This window comes from Ursus americanus, chromosome X, assembly GCF_024610735.1.
Source record: "Ursus americanus isolate L20-20 chromosome X, mUrsAme1.1.p, whole genome shotgun sequence".
Lineage (NCBI taxonomy): Eukaryota > Metazoa > Chordata > Mammalia > Carnivora > Ursidae > Ursus > Ursus americanus.
In genome coordinates this window covers 884,996-910,050 of record NC_142164.1, presented here as the reverse complement: position 1 = coordinate 910,050, position 25,055 = coordinate 884,996, and the positions used below count along the sequence as shown (strand labels likewise).

Below are 25,055 nucleotides of genomic sequence, written 5' to 3'. Positions count from 1 at the left end.
CAGTGAGTATGAAGATCCTGGCAGGCAGGTTGGAGGTGAACAGGGCTGGAATGGAGGGAAGGAGGGAGGGGAAGGAGAGGGAGGTAGAGCCTGGGATATGAGCCAGAGGGGTGGATGCTGATCTTTTCTTGTTTACCTTGAACAGTTCTGCAGAGGCCGGGTTTTCACCTGGTTCACACATCAGCAAAAAAGAGTGAACGTGGAGATGCCCTGCCTCCTGCCCAGCCCTCCCTGCCCAGTTCCCACAGGGCCCCTAGCGGAGAAGCGCTTGCTTTTGTCACTTGCCAACACATGCATTTCTCCACGTCTGTGCATGCACAGCTTCCTCATTCTTTTCTTTGAAAGCAGCATAATTAATTTTCTAGACATTGGCAAATTCCTCTCCCTAGGGCCTCTCCCATTTTGCAGCCCCCCCCAGCAGGTGAGAGTGTCCTGCCCACAGGGTACCATCACTCCCCACCAGGGGACATATGCAACCTGAGATAGAACACATGTTCTCTCGGCGTAGAGTTTTATTTAATTTTTAAAGATTTATTTTTTATTCTAGAGAGAGCGAGCGAGAAGTGGGGAAGGGGAGAGGGAGAGAGAATCCTCAAGCAGACTCCCTGCTAAGCGTGGAGCCCAACTCAGGGATCGATCCCAGGACCCTGAGATCAGGACCAGAGCCAAAATCAAAAGTCATACGCTTAACCGACTGAGCCACCCAGGCGCCCCTTAATTTTTAAAAAGGTTTTTCAACTGAGGAAAAATTCAGATAACAAAAATAACCACTAACCATTTAAAAATGAACGTTTCAAAGTGGCATTTCCTATGTTCACAATGTTGTGCAACTGTCACCTCATCTGGTCCTAGAACCTTCCCATCACCTCAAACGGAGACCCTGTGCCCATTCAACAGTCTCTCCTCATCCCCTCCCCCCAGCTCCTGACAACCACTCATCTACTTTCCGTTTATGTGGATTTGCCTCTTCTGGAAATTTCACATAAATGGACTCAAATAATTCTATGTAGATGGAAAGACATTTCATGCTCACAGACTGGCAGACTCAGAACTCAGTGGCTTAAAACAACACCAGGTTCTTACTGGGCACTTTCTGCAGCTCACGAGTCCAGGCGTGACACCACTGCATCCTCTGCTCAGGGTCTCACGAGGCTGCCTTCTCACTGGAGACTTGGGGTCCTCTCCCGAGCTCACATTGTTCTTGGTAGAGGTCAGTTTCCTGTGATTCTGGGACTGAGGTCCCTGTTCTCTCCTTGGCTGTCAGCCAGGGAATGCTCTCAGCTCCCAGAGGCAATCTGAGATTCCTTGCCACCTGGTGCCCTCTATAGCCCTGTTCATGCTTCAAATCTCTCCCTTTAGGAAGGGCCCCTTCTTAGTTAAGAGCTCACCTGATTAGGCCAGGCCCACCCAGACAATCTCCCTTTTAATGAACTCAAAGTCAGCTAGTTAGTAACAACCACAGGGAGTGATGTCCCACCATGTGCAGAGGTTCTGCTCTGCCTCCAGAGGAGGGGATTATACAGTCTTGTATGCTAGGATGTGGGAAGCTTGGGGCCATCTTAGAATTTTGCCCCATGATGACAACTTTCCCTGGTAATCTATGAATTCAATGCCATCCCTGTCCAAAACCCCAGCATACTTTTTTGTAAAAATTGACAAGCTTACCCTCAAAGTATATAGACATGCGGAGGACCTGGAAATCCAAAAAACAATTTTGAAAAAGAAGAGCAAAGTTGGAGGGCTCACATTACCTGATTTCAAAACTTACTATGAAGCCACAGTAATCAAGGCAATGTGGCATAAGCACAAGGATAGGTGCATAGGGGGACAACACAGAATTAGGAGTCCAGAAATAAATACTTACATTTATGGTTAAGAAATGATGCTGGAGGGGCACCTGGGTGGCTCAGTAGGTTAAGTGTCTGCCTTTGGCTCTGGTCATGATCCCAGGCTCCTGGGATCGAGTCCCATGTCTGGCTCCTGGCTCAGCAGGGAGTCTGATTCTTCCTCCTGCTCCTGTTCCCTCTCTCAGATAAATAAATAAAATCTTAAAAAAAAAAAAAGAAATGATGCTTGAGCAGTCAGATACCTGTATGGAAAAAGTAAACTTAAACCCTAATGTCATGGGTTGAACTGTGTCCCTAGAAAGAAATGTTGCAGTACTCCCCCAGGACCCTTGAATGTGACCTGGTTTGGAGAGACGGTTTTTACAGATGGAATCAAACTGAGGTGAAGTCGTACTGGAGGAGAATGGGCCCTAATCCAAGATGACTGGTGTCCTTCTGAGACGCAGTGATGGAGTGTGCAGAGGGAGAAGGCCACGTGACGACAGAGACAGGAGTGGCGCGTCTACCAGCCAAGGAAGGCCAAGGGCTGCCGGCAACACCAGCAGCTGGAGGACACAAGGAAGGTTTGGCCCCTGCAGCCTTCGGAGGGAGCGCTGCCCTGCCGACGTGGATTCCTGCCTTCCGGCCTCCGGAGCAAGGGGGTGGGGGTGGGGGATAAATGTCTCTTCTTTTAAACCCCTCAGTATGTGCTACTTTCTTAGGGAAGCCCCAGGACACTCACCTTGTTTCGACCACAGAAATAAACTTGACATGGTTTATAGACCAAAAAGTAAAAGCCCAAATTGAAAACAAAAAAACAAAAAACAACCACAAACATCTAATTAAAACACAGGAGAAAATCTTTGTGACCTTGGGCTAAGCAAAGTTTGGGCAGGATAAAAAAAATTAATCATAAAAGGTAAAATTAATAAATTGAACTTCATAAAAATGTAAACTTTTGTTCTTTAAAAGATACTATTATGAAAATAAAACACAAGCCAGTGGCTTGGAGACAAAAAGGGAAATATGACAAAGGGCTTATCTCCAGAATATGAAATATATATGTAAACTCCTACAAGTCAATAAAAATTAGAAATACGTCCTACCTTTTAAAAAATGGGCAAAAGATTTGAAAGACATGTCACACAAGATGATATAAGAATGGCAAAAGCGAGGCGCCGGGGTGGCTCAGTCGGTTAAATCTCAGCCTCCAGCTCAGGCCATGATCTTGAGATGTCCTGGCATCGAGTCCTGCGGCCCGAGGCCAGCGGGCTCCCTGCTCAGTGGGGAGTCTGCTTCTCTCTCTGCCTTTCCCACTGCTCATGCTTGCTCTTTCCCTCTCTCTCTCTTTCTCTCAAGTAAATAAATATTTAAAAAAAAGAATGGCAAAAGCATATGAGAAGGTGTTCACCATCGTCTGGGGACAGAGACCACGTCAGTAGCCATGTAGGGATGGGTGGCGGGCCACTGGCTGTAGAGGGAACTCGGAGGGGCCTCTGGGCTGATGGGAACTGTCTATATCTTGACCCAAGGGTGGTTACACAGAGGTATACATTTGTTAAAACTCATTGAACCATACACTTAAAATGTGGTCATTTTATTTTCTGCAAATTATACCCCAGTAAAGCTCATTTCAAAGGGAAAAAAGAAAACAGAGGCAATTATTGAAATTGGTTACCTACAGGAGGGAGGGAGGGAACCAGGTGGCAGGGGTGCAGGAGAGAGTGACATTGCCCTGGGTGTATCATCTTGTGTAGTTTTGACTTCTGGACACATGTTGCTATTTTATATACTAAAAGAATAAGAACAGAATGGGGGGAAAAGCTAAAATTGAACATAAACAGAAATGATCCCAAGAGTATTTCAAATGAATAACATGACCATATTAAAGGGAAATGTAAAAAAAGTCTATCCAAGCAAATTTGAATACAACATTCTTATGTTACACCCTCAGTCTTTTTTTTTTTTTAAGATTTTATTTATTTATTCGACAGAGATAGAGACAGCCAGCGAGAGAGGGAACACAAGCAGGGGGAGTGGGAGAGGAAGAAGCAGGCTCATAGCAGAAGAGCCTGATGTGGGGCTCGATCCCATAACGCCGGGATCACGCCCTGAGCCGAAGGCAGACGCTCAACCGCTGTGCCACCCAGGCGCCCCACACCCTCAGTCTTAAGACAGAAGACACCAAACAACAAAATCCAACTCCACTCCACTTAGTAGGTTTATTTGTCCAGGGGATAAGGGTGCAGCTATTCCGAAAGTGCTGTCTATGTACTGGGGATCAAGCAAACGAGTCAACATATTGATGATGTTGGGAGCTAGGTCTCTGTCTCCCACTAATGGAGAAGGGAGATCCAAATATAGATTGGGGAAAGGCTAAGAACTTTTATTGTGGAATTGGAATGAGAAGTATCAGTATGTCCTCCGGATTTATATATATGTATATATATATGTATATATATGTAGATACAAGAATGTATACACATATATATAAACATAAGCATAAATAGAAATATATACATATATATAGAGAGAAACAGACAGACAGACATCCTAGCTCTGCCCACTGAAAGTGCCTAAGAGCATGACACCCCAGTGGCAATGAGCACACCTCACTACCATATCTTGGTTTCTAAATGTTTTTCTCCTTAAAGGAGCCAGGGCTCCTTGGAAGAATGGCTGATTCCAGGATTAGGGTGAGGAAAGGACAAGAAGCCTAAAGTACTTAAAGAATGATGGGACCATGTCAGAAGGGCACTGGAGCCAGCTAGAAGAAGGCACCAAAGCTGACACAATTTGAGCATCCAAATGAATAATTAACAATAATGGATTATAATCCACTGAATAAAATCAAGATCCACGAGTCCATACTGCTGATGAATACATAGATAAACAGAGGAGCTCTTTCTGAGGGCAGAATGTTAACAAATAAATGTAGGAGGGATCATGGAGGAAGAAAATCACTCTTGCAGCCATCAGAGTAACCAGTGATGCAGACAAGAATTATCAGTGATTAGGTGACATTTTGATGAGGAACAGAATATTCACCTAGTTTCAAACTATCTTCCTACAAACTACTTCTTTTTTCAAAGTAAGCTCTACACCCCACGTGGGGTTCGAACTCATGACCCCAAGACCCAGAGCTGCATGCTCTACCAACTGAGCCAGCCAGGCGCCCCCCTACAAACTACTTTTTTTTTATTACAGAGGGAAAAACAGTAACTGTCCACTTGAGAAGCTGGCAGTCTACCACCCTAACCAAGTGCTCAAAGTGAACACTACACTGAAGGGACAAAGCAAAGAGGCATGGAGAGGGCCCAACCTCACAAGGGAGAGAGCACGGTTCTCCTCACAACAGCACACAGCCTGAATTTCATCATGAGAAAACATCAGACAAACCCAAACTGAAGGACCTTCTACCAAATACCTGGCCTGCGCTCCGCAAAGATGTCCATGTCTTGAAAGGCCAGGGAAAGCAGAGGAATGTTCCAGATTAAAGGGGACTAAAGAGAAATGACGACTAAATGCAAAGTGGGAACCTAGACTGGGTCCTGGATCAGAAAAAAACATTGATGTTTTGTGTAGTTACATTGTAATTTTACTATGGTTATGGAATACAGAGGGGCAAGCTGTATGCAACTTACTTTGATGTAGTTCAGAAACATTATTTTTATGTAAAATAAGTGTTGCATATAGTATATATATATGCACATGTAGGAGAGAGGTGGGGGAGGGCAGGAGCAAATGAGTGAGAAAAGCAAATGGGGTAAAATATGAACTCTGGGCAAATCTGGGTCAAGGGCACATGACAGCTCTCCAAACTGTTCGTACAACTTTTCTGTAAGTCTGAAATAATTCCAAATTATAAAATTAAAAGGAAAGCCACAAATCCCAACCAACATTTGACTGAAGGGTCTAGCCATGACAGGCAACAAAAGAAAATAAAAGGCATCCAGATTGGAAAGGAAGAAGTAAAACTATTTTCAGATGACATAATCTCATATCGGCAAAATCCCAAGAAATCCCCTAAAAACCTATTAGAGGTAACAAACGAGTTCAGCAAAGTTGCAGGACAAAAGATCATGACAAAAAACAAGTGTATTTCTATATCCTAGCAATAAGCAATCTAAACTGAAATTAAGAATATAATTCCATTTACGAATAGGATCAGGAAGAATAAAACACTTCGGAATAAATTTAACAAAAGAAGTACAAGGCTTGTACAATGAAAACTACAAAATATGATTGAAAGAAATTAAAGAAGACCTAAATAAACAGAAAAACATCTGTTTAGTCAGGGTTCTTCAGAGAAACATAGCAGGACACACACACAGAGGATCTATTTTGAGGAATTAGCTCATGTAATTGTGGGGGCTGGAAATTTGGCAAGTCCAAAATTTTCAGGGCAGGCAAGCAGGCTGGAGACTCAGGCAGGATTTTTGTTACAATCTTGAGGCAGAATTTCTACTTCTCCAGGAAACCTAAATTTTTGCTTTTTAGGCCTTCAATTGAGTGAACGAGACCCACACAAATTACGAGGACATTCTTTAATTAAGGTCAATCAATTGTAGATGTTGACCACATACACAAAATACCTTCACAGCAATGCCTAGATGAGTGTTTGATTAAATAACTAGGGACTACAGCCTAGCCAAGTTGAAGTCAATAAACATCTAAAATTAATCAACATCCCATGTTCATGGATGGAAACACTTAATCTTATTGAGATGGCAACACTCCCCAAATTGATCTGCAGATTCAATTTCATCCCTATTGAACTCCCACTGGATTTTATTGATTGATTGATTGATTGCAGAAACTGACAAGCTTATCCTAAAATTCCTATGGAAGTGTAAGGGACACTGAACAGCCGAAACACTCTTGGAAAAGAACAAATGCAGAGGGTCAACAGTTCCCAGTTTCAAAACTTACTACAGAACTACAGTGATCAAGACAGTGTGATAACCGCATAAAAACAGACATATGGATTAACAGAACAGAATTGAAAGAGTCCAGAAATAAGCCCATGTATCTATTGTCAACTGATTTTTGATGAGGGGGCCAAGACTGTTCAATGGGGAAAGAATAGCCTCTTCAACAAATGGCATAGCAGCCACATGCAAAAGAATGAAGTTGGACCACAACCTCACATTATATGCAAAAAGCAACCCAAAATGGACCATACACCTAAATTTTTAAAAAAGATTTTATTTATTTGACAGAGAGAGAGAGCACAAGCAGGGGGAGCTGCAGGCAAAGGGAGAAGCAAGCTCCCTGCTGAGCAGGGAGCACGATGCGGAGCTCGATGTGGGGCTCGATCCCAGGACCCCAAGATCATGACCTGAGCCAAAGGAAGATGCTTAAGTGACCGAGGCACCCAGGTGCCCCCAGAGACCTAAATTTAAGAGTGAAAACTATAAAACTCTTAGAACAAAGCATAGGGGTAAATCTTTGTGACCTTGGATTAAACAACAGTTCCTTAGATATGACAACAAAGCACAAGCAACAAATGAAGGATAAATTAGATGTCACCAAATTTCCAAATTTTAAAACCTTTTGTGCATCTAAGGACACTATCAAAAAAGTGAAAAGAGAACCCACAGAATGAGAGAAAATATTTGCAAATCATAAGGGATTAATATCCAGAATATATAAGGAACTCCTACAAGTTGACAGGAACAAAGCAAACACCCAACTAAAAAATGGGCACAGAACTTGAATAGACGTTTCAGATTGCTTTGTATATACCGAAGATCTACAAATGGCCAACAAACTCATGAAAAGATGCTCAACATCATTAGTCATCAGGGAAATGCAAATCTAAATGAGATATCATTTTGCACCCACTAGGATGGCTAGAAACAAAAAATCAGATAAGGGTAACCAGAATGTGGAGAAATTGGAACCCGCATACACTGCTTATGCGAATGTAAAAATGGTGCAGCTACTTTGGAAAGATCTTTGGCTAGTTTTCTCAAAATGTTAAAAATAGAGTTATTATGTGACCTAGAAATCCCATTCCTAGGTGGAAGGGAAATAAAAATGTGTTCACATAAAGATTTGTACACAAATGTTTCCAACAGCATTATTCATAATTGCCAAAAGATAGGAACAACCCAGATGCCCACCAAGTGATGAATGGATAAGTAAAATGTGATATATCCATGTAATGGAATATTATTTCGGCCTAAAAAGAAAGGAATTCCTGAGCCGTGCTACAACATGGCTGGGGGAGGGGGACGGGGTGGGGGTGTGACTGTTTAGGAGTATGGGGGTTTCCTTTGGGGGGTGATGAAGTGTCCTGGAATTTGATAGTGCAGATGGTTGCACAACTTTGTGAATATACTACAAGTCATTAAATGAGTGACTTATATGATAGGTGCATTCTATCTCAATAAAGCTGTTTAAAAAGAAAAGGGAAAAGCAAGCAGGGGAATGAAACCCCCAGATTCAGGGCCGCGGTGGTCGGCTGGGTGAGGGGCCAGGTGTAAACGGCTGACAGCCTCCAGTCCTTCTGCTGGGCACTTGCCTGGTAGTAGCCACGGGCCCTCGGGGTTATGGACCTCGACGGCGAGAGTGTCCTGAGCATGGACCGCACCGTCCTCCGCTGGTGCGCGCCTGATGGGTCGACACAGAGGCGGCTGCGCACTGGCAGCAGGTGTCCCAGGACACGCTTCTGAGCGTTCGGGCGGGGCGGGGTCTGTGCGCGCCGGCGCAGCTGCGCGCCGGGCCCGAGGGGGTGTGGCGCGGGCGCGCGCGGGTCCCAGGGTTGCCGGAGGCGGCGGGCGGGGAGGAGGGGGAGAGGCGCGTCCCGCGGACGCGGCCATTGTGCGAGGGGGGTCCGCTCGCTGGGCGGGAACCCAGGCGGCTCCTGGGGTCCCGGGCGGCGCCCTGGGCTCCCCGCGGCCCCGGGGCAGGAGCGGCCTCCGCCCGCGCGCCCGGTGGCTCGGCTCTCCCTGGGTGCCCCCGCCCGGCGAGGTGGTACGGTCCGGGTTTGAAAGGCCCCGGCGGCCGCGGGCCTGCCCAGTGTGTGGGCGCGGCGGGGGCGCGCACGGGTTGAGGCGGCGGGGGCGCGCGAGTGGGGCCGGTGTGGGGCTCGGGGGCGCGTCCACGTGGCTGGCAGGCGGCCACCCGGAGCCAGCGACGGCGGAGGGACCGGTAGGTAGGTGGCCTCCATAGCCCGCTGCCTGTGTGGAGCCAGCCGACTCCGCGGCCCGGGGCTCGGCCAGCTCGGGGATTGGGCTCGGCCTTGAGGGGGGTCGGGCTCTGCCTCTGTCTTGCATCTCGGGCGCCGGCCTGACTGGTCCTTCGTGCCCAGAGCCAGCAAGGACGACCGGTCTGAGCCCAGCTCCCCTGCCCTATGGGGACCCTTTGTGGCTGAGGAGCGGCCCCTCCAAGGACTGCTGCGGCGCCTCCATCCACTAGGTACTCGTGGGTCGGCCGAGGGGTGCCCCCGTGGGAGCAGGGCGAGCCAGGCCAGCAGCACGGTGGGGGGCATTGGAGAGCGGGGCGCTGGAGCCGCATCTCTGTGAGGGGCTGTCCCTTTCCTCGGGCTCTCTGCTGGCTGCGCTGTAGCAGAGCGGCAGGGTGTGCCTGTGATGCTTGAGGCTTCTTCCGCTTACAGGTGGAGGTTGGGGTGGGGGCTGCACATCTTGCCTTTCCAGGTCTCCCTCCCACCCTGTCTCCATCTCCATTCCTAGGCTTGTATTCCTGCAGGGTGTGGAGGAGGTTAGGGTGGGATGTGCCCCCCCCTTCTTTTCCGCCTCCCTTTCTTCTCTGGCTGTTGCATTAGGGGTCCAGGATGCAGACCTGACAAAAGAGCCCCAGAGAGATGATCAGTCTGAGCTAAAACTCTGCAGTTTCAAGCAGGGCCTGTTCCTTGTTCTAGCAAATGCATTTTCTCCTTTCTATCTTATATGCCTTCTTACTTTGGTTCCCTGCACCCCCCAAACTGGGTACCTTGTGTCCCCCTTGGGGCTTGGGCACAGAGAGGGTAGCACTGAGTCCTGCCCCACTGGCTGCCACGACACTTCTCTGCTGTCTTTGCTGCCTGGAGCTGGCCGGGAAGCTGGGTGTGGCCTGGGGGCGAAGACCTGGCCAAGCTGGGCACTGCCCCCACGGCCCCCACCCCATCTCCCCAAGGCCTCGCTGTATTTGGGGACACTGCTTCCTTTCCACAGGGCTCCTTGTGCCCCTCTACCTCTCCCCTTCCCCAGCTAACCTCTGGATTTGGAGGGAGAGCTGCACAGGGCTGCCTGGGCCATCTGTCTGGCTGAGCCTGAGGAGAGCCTGACTTATGTCTGTCTTGGCGCGTGGCTGTGGGGGCAGGCACGACTCGGCTTTGTGTTGCAGTGGGTAGGCCAGACAGCAGGCTTCTGGACAGCCAGCTGAGGGAGGCCCTCGGGGCGAGGAGGCAGCTGGGGCCAGGGCTGGGGATGTGATGGCGCTGGGTCTGTTCTCAGACCTTGATGCCTCAGATGTCTGACCTGGGTCTCCTGGTGGCAATGCCACTCTGGAGTGGTGTCCCCCCTCCCCAACACACACACTTGTGATTGTTCACTCTCTGCCTTTCCCCTTCCTCCAACTTGGGCGTGGGGTGTCTCTGTGGCCTGGGGCTTGCCTACAGTGGCTCTTGTGTGTGGCTGGCCACCCTCAGCTCCCGGATCTGGTGTTTGGGGTCTCATTCTGGGAGGGCCTCCTGCCTTGCCTTTCCCAGCATCTGGCTCTGCTGCCCCCTTGGGTGTGGTCCAGTTGAGGGGAGGCCTCCTGGCTCCTTTCCAGCGCGGGGTGGGGGGATGATTGATGGCCCTCAAGCCTGCCTGTACTTGCTGCTCACTCATGCGCCCTGGTGGCGGCCCTTCTCTCCCAGCCACGGTCACCCTCTGGGACTCTGGTCTGGGGGTGGATGACCGGCCTCCACCCTCTGGGCATGGAGCTCAGCCCGCTGGGGGCCCTAGGCCAGGTGGGGCAGGAGGAAGGCCGGCAGCCTGGGCCGGAGCCTCTGATTTGCACTTGCTTTTTCCCCTTAGGCCTGTTCCCCGGGTGAAGCTGCCGGCCATGCCTGGTGCCTGCCTCCTCCTCCTGGTCCTCCCTGCCATGGCGGGGGCCGTGGGCAGCAGCAGGCCCTTCCCTGCCTTCTTGGTGACAGACACTACGCTCACCCACCTGGCGGTGCACCGGGTGACTGGGGAGGTGTTTGTGGGTGCAGTGAACCGCGTCTTCAAGCTGGCCCCCAACCTGACTGAGCTGCGGGCCCACGTCACGGGGCCTGTTGAGGACAATGCTCGCTGTTACCCACCCCCCAGCATGCGAGTGTGTGCCCACCGCCTGGCACCTGTAGACAATGTGAACAAGCTGCTGCTCATAGACTATGCGGCCCGCCGCCTGGTGGCCTGTGGCAGCATCTGGCAGGGCATCTGTCAGTTCCTGCGCCTGGACGACCTCTTCAAGCTGGGTGAGCCCCACCACCGCAAGGAGCACTACCTGTCAGGGGCTCAGGAGCCTGACTCCATGGCCGGTGTCATTGTGGAGCAGGGGCAGGGGCCCAGCAAGCTGTTCGTGGGCACCGCCGTGGATGGCAAGTCTGAGTACTTCCCCACCCTCAGCTCCCGCAAGCTCATCAGCGACGAAGACAGTGCCGACATGTTCAGTCTGGTGGGTGAGCCCACTCGCCTGTTCACCTTCTCAGGCCAGCTGCCAGGCCCTCTTCCCCTGGTGTCTCTCCTCACCCCTCTCAAGAGCCAGTTCCCATTTCCCTCCTTGCCTTCACCCTGTCCTGATCCAAGAGGAGAGCTGCTGAGGACAGGAGGACGGGCGAGGGCACAGGATGGGGCTGCTCACCCTGCCCTCTGTGGCCTTTCTGGCCTGGGCTTCTAGGACCATATGGGCAGGGTGGGAGCATGAGGGAAGCCCCCTGGGGGGGGCTGCAGTGGGGTCGTGGGGGCCTCGTCCCACGCTCCCCTCAACCTGCTCCCCAGGTGTACCAGGACGAGTTTGTGTCCTCGCAGATCAAGATCCCCTCAGACACACTGTCCTTGTACCCCGCCTTTGACATCTACTACATCTATGGTTTTGTGAGTGCCTCCTTCGTGTACTTCCTGACGCTGCAGCTGGACACTCAGCAGACGCTGCTGGACACGGCAGGCGAGAAATTTTTCACATCCAAGATCGTGCGCATGTGTGCCGGGGACTCAGAATTCTACTCGTATGTGGAGTTCCCCATCGGCTGCTCCTGGCGAGGCGTGGAATACCGCTTGGTGCAGAGTGCCCACCTGGCCAAGCCTGGCCTGCTGCTGGCCCAGGCCCTGGGTGTGCCGCCTGACGAGGACGTCCTCTTCACCGTCTTCTCTCAGGGCCAGAAGAACCGGGTCAGCCCACCCCGGCAGACCATCCTCTGCCTCTTTACCCTCAGCACCATCAACGCCCACATCCGACGCCGCATCCAGTCCTGCTATCGCGGGGAAGGCACGCTGGCCCTGCCCTGGCTGCTGAACAAGGAGCTGCCCTGCATTAACACCGTGAGCTCTCACCGGGGGGCTGTGCGCTCTATCGCAGGCTGCCTGGGGCCTTGGTGGTGGCCCCCTGGCTAGGGAGCTCCCTGCCTCTGCTACTCCTGCCTTCTCACTGTGGATGGGTGCTGTCTTTGTGGGCTACCCTTTCTCCTCCTGTGCCCGTCCTAGCTGCCTGCTCCGGGCTCCGTCTCCCGGGCAGCCCCATCTTGCAGGCCTTGGAGGTGTGCCGGCGGCCACTTGCTTGCCTCACCCACCTCTCCCTACTCCTGCCTCCTCTTCCTCCTCGGCCCCTGACTTCCTGTGGGGTCCCAGGGCCAACAGTTGGTCTTGGCTGGTGGAGAGCCAGTTCCAGATCCTGCTTGCTTCCAGAATATGGGGTCTTGTGGCCTCTGTCCAGCTGGTGCCCCCAAGCTCACTCGTACCCCTCCTGTTTCACCAGCCCATGCAGATAAATGGAAACTTCTGCGGGCTGGTGTTGAACCAGCCACTGGGGGGCCTGCATGTGATTGAGGGACTGCCTCTGCTGGCTGACAGCAGTGACGGCATGGCCAGTGTGGCTGCCTACACCTACCGCCAGCACTCCGTGGTCTTCATCGGCACTCGCTCTGGTAGTCTGAAGAAGGTAGGGTGCGGACTGGAGGCAAGAACATACACTCTGAAGTCCCAGACAGGGCATTGCCCATGGGGGAAGGCAGACTTCCCAGGCCGGGTCCCAGGCCTGCACACATTTCACGCTCACCAACACTAGTGCCCACTGTGGCCTGAATGGCTGGCTCATGTGACAGAGCCCAGACCCGTCTCAGGGCCTCCCTGCTGGGAGAGCAGGGCCCTGGCTGAGCTGTCATTGCCAACTCCTTTGCTGAATAAATGAGGGAGAAATGTGGGTATAACCCCCCATGCCCTCTTGTCCCCTCATGGGCACTAGGGCTGCTTCCATTCTGGGACGGGGTGGTGGGACAGGGGGAGATGGACTCTGGGAGCTCCAGTGTGCTCCGAAGGGATAGGAGTCAGAATGACTGCCATGTACTCATCTGGCCCACTGAGCAAGTACAGAGCTGCCCCCAGGAGGTCTGGGAACAGTAGGTGGGGGGAGGTTTGTAAAGAGAAACTGTGGAGTTCTTGGGGGCCTGCTCTGCTCCCCTCCTGGGCCCTCATTTGTGTCTGTAACAGTTTTGGGGAGGCATCATTCCCAAACCACACCCTGCTGTCCCTCTAAGGTGTACCTCTCAGTAAGTTTGCAGAGCTGTGCAAGCATCACCATTCTTTTGTTCCAGGATGGTGTCATCCCCCCAAAATGCCCTCCCCCTGGAGCTCTCACCCCTCTCCCCCTGGCCTAGGCAACATGAATCTCTCCATTTCTAGTTCTTGGAGGCCTTTTTGACTGGCTGAGTCATCCCCAGTGGCCTCCAGGGATGGCCTTTGAACCCTCTTTCCCCTGCCTGTGGGGCCCTGGCGGGGAGAGGGGGGGCAGGCACGTTGAGTGCTGAGCCCTGCCAGGCCGTGGCTTCAGCTTGATAAAAGGATGTCCTGGGTGTGTGTGGCATGGCCGTGGCATCAGGTTGGCTTGTCTCGTGGCCCAGGTCAGGGTTGATGGCTCCCAGTACGCCCACCTCTACGAGACAGTGCCTGTGGTGGATGGCAGCCCCATACTCCGAGACCTGCTCTTCAGCCCTGACCACCGGCACATCTACCTCCTGAGTGAGAAGCAGGTGGGCCCGCGGCAGGCGGTGGTGGGCGGCAGGGTCGGGGCAGGGCGGGTACTGATGCAGCTGTCCCCAGGTGAGCCAGCTCCCGGTGGAGACCTGCGAGCAGTACGTGAGCTGCACCGCCTGCCTTGGCTCGGGGGACCCGCACTGTGGTTGGTGTGTGCTGCAGCACAGGTGAGGGCCTGCTGTGGGCTGCCCACATGCCTGTCTCTCCCCGTCGTGCCCTTGTGGCCGCGTCCTCCGTCCCCTTCTGTTTCATGCCACTCACGAGCGGAACTGGCATCCCCACTGACGCTGTGACCTGGCACTGTGGGCTGGGCCGCCTGGCCGCCTTCCCTGCAGATGGCCATGACACCCCTGGCCAGGGCCCTGTGGGGCAGCTGTGTAACGGGCTCTGGCCTGACCCCATGCAGATGCTGCCGTGAAGGGTCCTGTCCAGGCGCCTCGGCCCCACACGGCTTTGCTGAGGAGCTGAGCAAGTGTGTCCAGGTGCGGGTCCGGCCCAACAATGTTTCGGTGACATCGCCTGGGGTGCAGGTGAGTGGCATGGTGACTGCAGGTGCGGGGGCCTGTGCGTGCATGCACGGAGGCAAGGGGGGGGGCACCTTCTGCTCTGACCGCTCTGCCTCCCCCAGCTGACTGTGGCCATGCGCAACGTGCCAGACCTCAGCGCTGGTGTGAGCTGTGCCTTTGAGGAGGTGACGGAGAGCGAGGCTGTCCTGCTGCCCTCCGGGGAGCTGCACTGCCCCTCGCCCTCGCTGCAGGAGCTCCGGGCTCTCACCCGGGGGCATGGTCAGTGGGCTCGGGCTCTCCGGGCTGGGGGACTCCCCATCCCAGGCTTGCTCACGGCCACCCCTGGGCTCGCTGCAGGGGCCACCCGTACCGTGCGGCTGCAGCTGCTCTCCAGGGAGACAGGCGTGAAGTTCGCCGGGGTCGACTTTGTCTTCTACAACTGCAGCGCACTCCAGTCGTGAGTCTGGGCCTTTCTGACCTCTGTCCCCACATGTCTTCGTCCCTTGCTGTGTTGTGGGGGCCTCAGGTGGGCCCTTGCACCCCCTTCCTTCTGTTTCCCGCATGGCCTGTAGGAGAGTGGTAAGAGAGCAGGCCCCGTCTTCCCTGTTACTTCTGAAGCCTCTCCCCACCAGGTGCATGTCCTGCGTTGGCAGCCCTTACCCCTGCCACTGGTGTAAGTACCGCCACGTGTGTACCAGCCGCCCCCACGAGTGCTCCTTCCAGGAGGGCAGGGTCCACAGCCCTGAGGTGAGGCGGGTGCGGTGCGCGAGGGGGCTGGGCTCCCTGTGGGCTGGCCTCTGGCTTTTCTGCCTTTGATCTCATGGGTTTCTTGGAGCCTCTTCAATTCGGGGCCAGCCCAGCTGGACTACAGGGCGGCCGCCGTGGGTGTGTGGCTTATGGGCGTTCTCCCCTCAGGGTTGCCCCGAGATCCTGCCCAGCGGGGACCTCTTGATCCCAGTCGGTGTCATGCAGCCTCTCACACTGCGGGCCAAGAACCTGCCACAGCCGCAGTCGGGCCAGAAGAACTACGAGTGCGTGGTCCGGGTGCAGGGGCGCCAGCAGCGGGTGCCCGCCGTCCGCTTCAACAGCAGCAGCGTGCAGTGCCAGAACGCCTCGGTGCGGTGCCCCCGGGGCCCGGGCTGTGCGGGGCCGGGCGTGCTGCTGCTCTGCGTCCAGCTCTCTGGCCTCTTGCTGGGGATTCCTGAGCTGGGCGTCGGCACACCTTCTCTGGGCTGACATGGGTCCCTCTCCCCCAGTACTCCTATGAAGGCGACGAGTATGGTGACACTGAGCTGGACTTCTCTGTGGTGTGGGATGGAGATTTCCCCATCGACAAGCCTGCCACCTTCCGAGGTGAGGGGTGGGATGGGGCTGATGAGCTCACCTCCGGGGGCACAGTTGCCATGAGCTGGGGCCAGGTCCGGCAGGGGGGACCCTTCCTCGGGGTCCTCCGTGCCCCCGGCTCCCTGCAGCTGCCCCCCAACAGTGCGTTCTGCCTGCAGTTCTCCTGTATAAGTGCTGGGCGCAGCGGCCTAGCTGCGGCCTCTGCCTCAAGGCTGATCCTCGCTTCAACTGCGGCTGGTGCGTCTCGGAGCACAGGTGTCAGCTGCGGGCCCACTGCCCGGCCCCCAAGACCAACTGGATGCACCCGAGCCAGAAGGGCACCCGCTGCAGCCACCCCCGCATTGCCCAGGTCAGCCTTCCCTGTCTCCTTCTGTGTGCTGGGCACCCGCAAGTCTGGGCTCACTTGTCGCCTCTCCTCCTGCTCTGCAGATCCACCCACTCATGGGACCCAAGGAGGGAGGCACCCGGGTCACCATCGTGGGTGAGAACCTGGGCCTCAGCTACCGAGAGGTGGGCCTGCGGGTCGCGGGCGTGCGCTGCAACTCCATCCCCTCTGAGTATGTCAGCGCTGAGAGGTGAGTGCGGCTGTGTGGGTGCCTGGGCCCTGGGTCCTCTGCCGCTGGCCCTGACCCTCTCGGACCCCTAGGATTGTGTGTGAGATGGAGGAGTCGCTGGTGCCCAGCCCGCCGCCAGGGCCCGCGGAGCTCTGTGTGGGCGACTGTTCCGCTGACTTCCGCACGCAGTCCGAGCAGCTCTACAGCTTCGTGGTGCGTGGGCTGCCTGCCCTTTCCCCTCCCATCCATTCTGAGGGCTGCCCCCCACCCCGGGCAGCCTCCTCCCTCCCCTCAGGTCTGCCTCTCCCACAGACGCCAGTATTTGACCGTGTCAATCCCAGTCGGGGCCCAGCGTCCGGGGGCACAAGACTCACCATCTCGGGGAGCTCTCTGGATGCCGGCAGCAAGGTCACCGTGACCGTGAGAGATGGCGAGTGCCAGTTTGTGAGGTGGGCAGGGCCCTGCCAGCCTCAGCCTGGGCACTGGGTAGGGGGCCACAAGGGCAGGGTGGGTCATGGCCCTGGGCAGCCTGCCCTAAGCGCCCCGCTTGCCAATGTAGGAGAGATGCCGAAGCAATCGTGTGTATCTCACCCGTGTCCACCCTGGGCCCCAGCCAGGCCCCGATCACCCTGGCCATCGACCGTGCCAACATCTCCAGTCCTGGAGTCCTCTACACCTATACCCAGGACCCCACTGTCACGCGCCTTGAGCCCACCTGGAGCATAATCAAGTAAGACCCTAGGAAAAACGGGGAGCCTGGCCAGCATTGATGAGGGTCGGGGACTCTGTCCCTGAGCTCCCATCCGGGGGCCTTGCCTGGTCACTGGAGCCTTGGGCATCAAGTTACACATCCTGAGAGCCTGAGCCCTCATTGCCAGAGGGGGCAGGGTCCTCCCACCAACACAGCCCCTGGCATTCACCCAGTGCCCCAGGTGGAGGAGGCCCTCGGCTCCCCAGCAGCCTTGATAACTCTCCAGGGCCAGGCTGAGGGCAGTGGGGGAGGGAGCCTGAGGCCCCCTCCCCCCACTGCCCCCAGCGGAAGCACTGCCATCACTGTGAGCGGGACCCACCTACTGACAGTCCAGGAGCCCCGGGTCCGGGCCAAGTACCGAGGCATCGAGACCACCAACGTGAGTGCCAGCCACTGTGGCCTTGCTCCTTCCCAGCTGCCCCGACCCTGCCCCTGCTCCACCCCTGCCCCCTGTGGCCTCACGTGTCAGGTTGCCCTCCCATTGTCCCCACAGACGTGCCAGGTGATCAACGACACTGCCATGCTATGTAAGGCCCCTGGCATCTTCCTGGGACGGCCCCAGCCTCAGGCCCAGGGCGAACACCCCGACGAGTTTGGCTTTCTGCTGGATCACGTACAGACAGCCCGCTCCCTCAACCGGTCCTCCTTTACTTACTACCCTGACCCCAGCTTTGAGCCACTTGGGCCCGCTGGTGTCCTGGATGTCAAACCTGGCTCCCATGTAGTGTTGAAGGTACGAGTGGGGTACAGGGACCAAGAGAGGTAGGGAGGTGGGGAACCCTGGCTGTGACCGTGTCCTCCACCCACAGGGCAAGAATCTGATCCCTGCGGCGGCTGGCAGCTCCCGCCTCAACTACACAGTGCTGATTGGGGGCCAGCCGTGCGCTCTCACTGTCTCCGATACGCAGCTCCTGTGTGACTCACCTAGCCAGACTGGCCGGCAGCCTGTCATGGTGGGTGGGGGGTGGGGGGGCTGCCGGGGGTGGGGGGGTGGGCATGGGGGTGAGCTCACAGCGGCCTCGTCCCCACAGGTACTGGTAGGCGGCCTGGAGTTCTGGCTGGGTACCCTGCACATCACGGCTGAGCGGGCACTGAGCCTGCCAGCCTTGGTGGGCCTGGCAGCAGGCGGCGGACTCTTGCTGCTGGCCATCACTGCCGTGCTGGTTGCCTATAAGCGCAAGACCCAGGATGCGGACCGCACGCTCAAGCGGCTTCAGCTGCAGATGGACAGTCTGGAGTCCCGCGTGGCTCTGGAGTGCAAGGAAGGTGCCTGGGACGGGGCTGCGGTGCAGGGCGGGTGGGCCGGGGGGCCTCTCCCCCGCTCTGCTCACTCTTTCTCCCCACCCCTGCACAGCCTTCGCTGAGCTGCAGACGGATATCAATGAGCTGACGAACCACATGGACGGCGTGCAGATCCCGTTCCTGGACTACCGGACCTACGCTGTGCGCGTGCTCTTCCCAGGCATTGAGGCCCATCCAGTGCTCAGGGAACTGGATGTGAGTCCCCCGCCCTTGCCTGCCCACTCCTCATCCCCTGTGGGGCCACCCCACTCTCTGAGACGCCGTGTCCCTCGCAGACCCCGCCCAACGTCGAGAAGGCCCTGCGCCTCTTTGGGCAGCTGCTGCACAGCCGCGCCTTCGTGCTTACCTTCATCCACACGCTGGAGGCCCAGAGTAGCTTCTCCATGCGAGACCGCGGCACGGTGGCCTCGCTCACCATGGTGGTCCTGCAGAGCCGCCTCGACTACGCCACGGGGCTGCTCAAGCAACTGCTGGCGGACCTCATCGAGAAGAACCTGGAGAGCAAGAACCACCCGAAGCTGCTGCTGCGCAGGTACCACGAGGCCCCAGCCCCGCCCTCTGCCAGCCCCACCCCTGCCAGAGCAGGTCCCCCTGGGCCGCCCTCTGCCCGCTGGCCCAGCACCCCTTATGCCCTAGGACCGAGTCGGTGGCCGAGAAGATGCTTACCAACTGGTTCACATTCCTGCTGCACAAGTTTCTGAAGGTGCGGGGGGGGGGGCGCGGGGGGGGGTCCCAGAGTGGGGGGGCGGTACGGCTACCTGTCAGGCGGGCGGCAAGCCGTGTGCCCGATGCTGGCTGCAGGAGTGTGCCGGGGAGCCACTTTTCCTGCTCTACTGCGCCATCAAGCAACAGATGGAGAAGGGCCCCATCGACGCCATCACAGGCGAGGCCCGCTACTCCCTGAGCGAGGACAAGCTCATTCGGCAGCAGATCGACTATAAGACACTGGTGAGCTGGGGGCCGGGTGGGCAGTGCTCCAGGCATGAGGGGAAGAAGCCTCAGCCAGGACCCACCCTGTGGCTCCCCTCACCCTCAGACCCTGCACTGTGTGTTCCCGGAAAGCGAGGGCAGCGTTCAGGTCCCAGTGAAGGTTCTCAACTGTGACAGCATCACCCAAGCCAAAGATAAGCTGCTGGATGCTGTGTACAAGGGCATCCCATACTCCCAGCGCCCCAAAGCTGAGGACATGGACCTAGGTGACGTGCCCATTCCTTTCCTCCTGCTCCCCACCCTGTGGCCACATTACATTGGCTGGCATTCACACCCCCACTTGGGCTCTGTCCTCTGAGGGGAGCGGGTCCAGGGACTGGGGGACTCCGACCAGGACCTCAAAGGCTGTCTGTGGCCTGCAGAATGGCGTCAGGGCCGCATGGCCCGCATCATCCTCCAGGATGAAGATGTCACCACCAAGATCGAGTGTGACTGGAAGAGGGTCAACTCGTTGGCCCACTACCAGGTGAGGGGCTGGGGGCCCACTCATCCCCAGGACCACCTAGGAGCCATGGCCCTGCCCTGAGAACACAGGATCTGGGGCACTAACTCCTCCTTTCTCTTGCCCCTGCATCCATGGTCCCTCCTCAGCGAGCCCTGGGTGCCTCCGCACGTGCGCGCTGCAGGGTTGGGGTGGGCAGTGGCTCAGACCCCTTGGCTCTTCAGCCTCCTGCACTGCCTCCCTCTGTCTCTGGGGTTTCCAGGTGACAGATGGTTCCTTGGTGGCACTGGTGCCCAAACAAGTGTCAGCCTATAACATGGCCAACTCCTTCACCTTTACTCGCTCCCTCAGCCGCTACGGTAGGTGCCTTCAGTGTTGTGGCCTTTGCTGGCCTGTTGCCTTTCAAGGTTGTGTCAGCCATCATGGGGAGCCCCTCTCTGAATGGCCAGCTTGCTTCTGGTGGCCTCCCCAGGCCTTGCCCTTGGGAGGCCTCCAGTTTCGTAGAGCCTAGAGGTGGGGGTGGGCCGGTGAGAGCAGGCAGGCTCCCCTTAGCCTATTGGACTCCCAGAACATAGGGGGGCAAGAGCCGTGCGATGGCCGGCATGGCCCCACTGCCCTAAGGGGCATACCTGTCCTCGGCCTCAGAGAGCTTGCTGCGCACAGCCAGTAGCCCCGACAGCCTCCGTTCTCGGGCACCCATGATCACGCCTGACCAGGAAACTGGCACCAAGCTGTGGCACCTGGTGAAAAACCACGACCACGCCGACCATCGTGAGGGGGACCGTGGCAGCAAGATGGTCTCAGAGATCTACCTGACGCGACTGCTGGCCACCAAGGTGTGGGCCTGCTGTGAGCCACTCTGGCCTCAATCCAGACAACTTGTAACCTGGCCTTGGCCCTGTGGTTGACCTGGCCTGCCCTGGGTTGGTGGCGGTGGGGGGGGGGAGGTGGCAGGGAGGGCACGGGATCGTTCATATCCAGTGGGCCTTTCTCAAGGCCTTTGTTTCAGGAACTCGCAGCCTGAGGTTGAGGCTGGGCTTGTCTTAAGTGAGGTCCTTTCAGGGAAGCCCTGCCCATTGCCGAGTCCCTCTGTCCCCCCGTTCTGCTACGGGGACATCCCGGCCTGGCCCCCTCACAGACTGTGCTCTTGCCAAATCCCCGCAGGGTACGCTGCAGAAGTTTGTGGATGACCTCTTTGAGACCGTGTTCAGCACGGCCCACCGGGGATCGGCCCTGCCCCTGGCCATCAAGTACATGTTCGACTTCCTGGACGAACAGGCTGACCAGCGCCAGATCAGTGACCCTGATGTGCGCCATACCTGGAAGAGCAACTGGTACTGCCTTGTGCTGGGGACGGGCGGATGGAAGGGACCGCGCGGGGAGGGCGACTGATGGGGGCTGCAGTGGGGCCACCACGCAGAGAGGGGGAGTGAGTGTGAGTCTGGACATGGGCTCTGCTGGACATGTGGGATGCTGGTCACGGGGCTCGCACAGAGCCACAGATGGGGTGGCTGTGGCGGGGGGCGAGGTGCGGTGAGGACGGAAGGCTGTTGATTCATATTTCTCACTGCATGAAAGCTGGCAGAAACTTAAAGACCACTAAGCTCAGTATGTCACCCTGGCTGCCTGTGGGAGCAGCGGCAGGAGGGGGCTTCAGGTGCTCGTTCCTCTGTCCAGCCTGCCCCTGCGCTTCTGGGTGAATGTGATCAAGAACCCGCAGTTCGTGTTCGACATCCACAAGAGCAGCATCACGGACGCCTGCCTGTCCGTGGTGGCCCAGACCTTCATGGACTCCTGCTCCACGTCTGAGCATCGCCTGGGCAAGGACTCGCCCTCCAACAAGCTGCTCTACGCCAAGGACATCCCCAACTACAAGAGCTGGGTGGAGAGGTGGGCCCTGCCCTGCTGCCCCATGCCGGTGGGGAGGAGAAGCAGCGCTGGGTGGCCCAGGGAGCTTGCTTTCCCCTCGCCTTCCCTGGGCCATGTCGGCTTTAGGAAAAGCCCAGAGAATGGCCTGAGAGCCAGGGCAGGGGCTTTGGCGGCTCCTGCCTTTGTGACCTACTCAGGATTCCAACAGGTACTACCGGGACATTGCAAAGATGGCGTCCATTAGCGACCAGGACATGGATGCCTACCTGGTAGAGCAGTCCCGTCTCCATGCCAGTGACTTCAACATCCTAAGCGCGCTCAGTGAGCTCTACTTCTATGTCACCAAGTACCGCCAGGAGGTACGTGCCAGTCCCACAGGCCCCCAGTTGTTAGGCCCTGACCATGCACTTGGTGGCAAAGGCACGGGGCTCAGGGATGGTGAAGGGTGCTACAGGGTGGTGGAGGGGACAGAGGGGACATGGAGCCTATCTCTTAGATTGCTCATGATGCCTCGCCTAACCAGCCCCCAGGCTAGCACAGGTGATACTTTCTGGAAATGCTGGGATTTGAGGGACCTAGGACAGAAGCCAGGGGCCAGAGAACAAAGTTCTGGTTGGGCAAAAGTAAAGGTCTAGGGAAGGGATGTGCTGAAGGGGGTGGGGTAGGGCCCAGAGTGGTGAGGCCAGAAGGTAGGCAGAGCTAGCCTGCCTTATAGGGCCCATGGTATTTGTGACTGTAGCCTCAGGAGGCTGGGAACATAGAAGGGTGGACTTGATGATGTATTATTGCTGGAAATACGAATCTGTGAACTAGGACAGGGCCCTGAAAGCCCTGGGCCTGCATGAGCTCACCAAGGGCAGCCGAGAGCGGGTGCAGGGGGAGAAGCGGCCCACGGCACCGAGCCCTGGGGCCCTGGGACACTCGGAGGTGGCAGGGAAGAGAGGGAGCCGGCAGCGGAGACTGAGGAGGGGCGGCCAGAGGGCTGGGAGGGACCCCCAAGAGCGCAGGTGCGGGGCGACCTCCTGGGACCGGAATAAGCCGCACGCGCACACGCACGCATGCGCGCACACCGGGGAGGGGGTGGTCAGGGAGGAGGGAGTGATGGGCTCCGCCGGGTGCTGTTGACCGCCGAGGGAGGAGGGGAGGCCCCAGCAGGCTCGCTGCGCTTGGCAACGAGCTCCTGGACACCCGCACAAGAGAGGTGCGCGTGTGGGGGTGCGGGTGTTGGGGGTTCGGAGGGGATGGGGAACTCGGGGACGGCAAGTCCAGGCCGGCCGCTCTCGGGAGGGGCTGCCCTCTGGCCCTGGGGAGGAGGGAGCGAAGGGGTGGAGGAGAAGCTGGCCTGGGCGGGGTCCCAGGGGAGGGACTGCGGCTCCTCCCACGTGCCCAGGGCCCCCAGGGAGGAAGGGGTGCGCTGAGGCGCCAGGGAGGGAAGAGCTCAAGCTGGGGAGGAGGGCTTTGCCCAGAAGGAACCGGCCCCTCCTCGCCAACCCCGCTCCCGGTGGGGGGGGGAACCCTCCTCCCCCAGGTTCTCACCGCTCTGGACCGAGATGCCTCTTGTCGGAAGCATAAGTTGCGACAAAAACTGGAACAGATCATCAGCCTCGTGTCCAGCAACAGCTAAGTGTGGCGGAACCGGTGAGGAGGAGAGGGCGTCTCAGTCCTGAGCTGTCCTCCCGGCTGAGCCCTGGATCCGGGGAGGGGGAGGGGGAGGGGGAGGGCGCGGGGGCGGGGCGGGGCGGGGGTCACCGGGCCAGTCTGCCCCCGGCACACCTGGGCCCCCTTCATTAGTGCCTTCCTCTGGGCCCTGCCTGGGGGCAGGGGTGACAGGAGCAAGCCCCCGACCCCCGGCAGCAGCAATAGCCCTGGCCTCCTGCCCTCCTGCCCTCCTGCCCAGGTGTTGTGGCAGCCCCTGCCCTCCTTGCTATTTATACCCCCAACCACGTATTTATTTAATTTATCTCCACCTCGGCCTCTCCGTCTGTAACTGTGTGTCCCTTCTCTGGGATGTTGTCGGCCCCGCGCTCCTTCTCTCCTGGGGTCGTCCCGGCTCCTCTGTGACATCGCCAGCCTTGGCCTAGCCTCTGGCACCTCCCCCATGCCGCGGCTGGCCCCGCCCATTCCGAGGAGGGGGTCTCGGCACCAGCAGCAGCGCTTGTGGGTGGGATGGAGGGAGGGTGACGCTCCCCAAGCCGCCCTCGGACTGTGGCTGTGCCGAGGGGTCTCCCCGCAGCTGGGCCACAGCATCCCCTCCAAGCGTCTCGGGAGTCGGACTGTCCCTTTTCCCAGGGCCCTGTTCTGAGCGCCTGGAGAACTCTAACCAGGCTCGTGCCAGGGCCTGACCTGGGCCTGGGGACTCTGGAACTCTCCTCCTCCCGGCCCTACGGCCAGACTTCCTCCGTGTTGTCTGCACTTGCCCCGGACCCCTCACCCTCCGCTGCCCTGCCCTGCGCCTGCCCTGAGTGGCCTGGCCAAGGCGGCCGTGCCTTACTCCTTTGTTCTTCTTCCTCCTCGGAGGGATCTGGCCCCGCCTCGTGGTCCCGAAAACCCACTTCTCTCCTCTTCTTTCGGCATGAGCTTTTTGTTGTCGTTGTTCATGTAGTTTTTTTCCTCATTAAATGTTGGGAACGTGGAGTGCGGGCGTGGCTTTGTCCTTGGGGCAGGTGGGCCGTGGGTGAACAGGGAAGCTGCTGGGGGACAGGCTGTCGGGCTCAGGACTCTGGATGAGCGGGAGGAAGAGTAACTCGCTGCAGGGGTCCTGAGGATCTGAGGAGCTCCCGGGGCGGTGTCCAGTCCGTCCGTCCTCAGCAAACGCTGGTGGCTCAGCCTTCAAGATACAATCCGAATCTGTTCCCTTCTCCCCACCCCCGCTGCCCCCAGCCTGGTCCCAGCTACCCCCGGCTCTCGCCTGGATGCCAGTCTCCCCACTTCTGTTCCACCTGCCCTCATCCTCTTCTCAACGCAGCAGGCACTGGGAACCTGAGAAGCGGAAAGGTGGATCTTGTCCCACTCTGTGCAGAACTCCCCAGTGTCATCAGAGGCACCCAAACTCCTTCCTATCTGACAACTCTTTACTGCCCCAGCTGCATCTCCATCCTGATGCACCTACCTACTTCTTACCCCCAACCCCCCCCCCCCACACACACACCTGTTAAAGTCACGCACGCAGGTGGGGAGGAAGTGGGATGCAATTTTAAATGGGGTGGCCAGGAATGATATGTGAGGGAGCCAGGTGGAGCCCCGGGGG

The 25,055-nt window shown here is 57.2% G+C and overlaps 1 protein-coding gene across 4 annotated transcripts; it reads left to right on the top strand.

Annotated features, from left to right (window-relative positions):
- Window positions 1–8,640: 8,640 nt before the first annotated feature.
- PLXNA3 (plexin A3) lies at window positions 8,641–24,442 on the top strand. Of its 4 annotated transcripts, none has more exons than XM_087860264.1 (34): window positions 8,641–8,984; window positions 9,145–9,251; window positions 10,856–11,480; window positions 11,804–12,343; window positions 12,777–12,959; window positions 13,918–14,046; window positions 14,117–14,217; window positions 14,457–14,580; window positions 14,679–14,835; window positions 14,914–15,013; window positions 15,189–15,303; window positions 15,472–15,672; window positions 15,813–15,909; window positions 16,059–16,249; window positions 16,330–16,475; window positions 16,547–16,667; window positions 16,767–16,903; window positions 17,014–17,184; window positions 17,491–17,584; window positions 17,699–17,938; window positions 18,015–18,158; window positions 18,237–18,471; window positions 18,560–18,702; window positions 18,783–19,039; window positions 19,144–19,210; window positions 19,309–19,455; window positions 19,544–19,703; window positions 19,860–19,963; window positions 20,202–20,298; window positions 20,585–20,775; window positions 21,104–21,273; window positions 21,617–21,829; window positions 22,017–22,167; window positions 23,337–24,442. In XM_087860264.1, exons 3-34 carry the CDS (start codon window positions 10,884–10,886, stop codon window positions 23,430–23,432), a joined length of 5,619 nt encoding a protein of 1,872 aa, XP_087716390.1. In that variant the 5' UTR covers window positions 8,641–8,984; window positions 9,145–9,251; window positions 10,856–10,883; the 3' UTR covers window positions 23,433–24,442. The 4 variants fall into 4 exon arrangements, with proteins under 4 accessions (XP_087716390.1, XP_087716389.1, XP_087716392.1 ...); XM_087860263.1 differs by having other exon boundaries at window positions 8,641–8,988; XM_087860266.1 differs by lacking the exon at window positions 9,145–9,251.
- The last annotated feature ends 613 nt before the right edge of the window (window positions 24,443–25,055 follow it).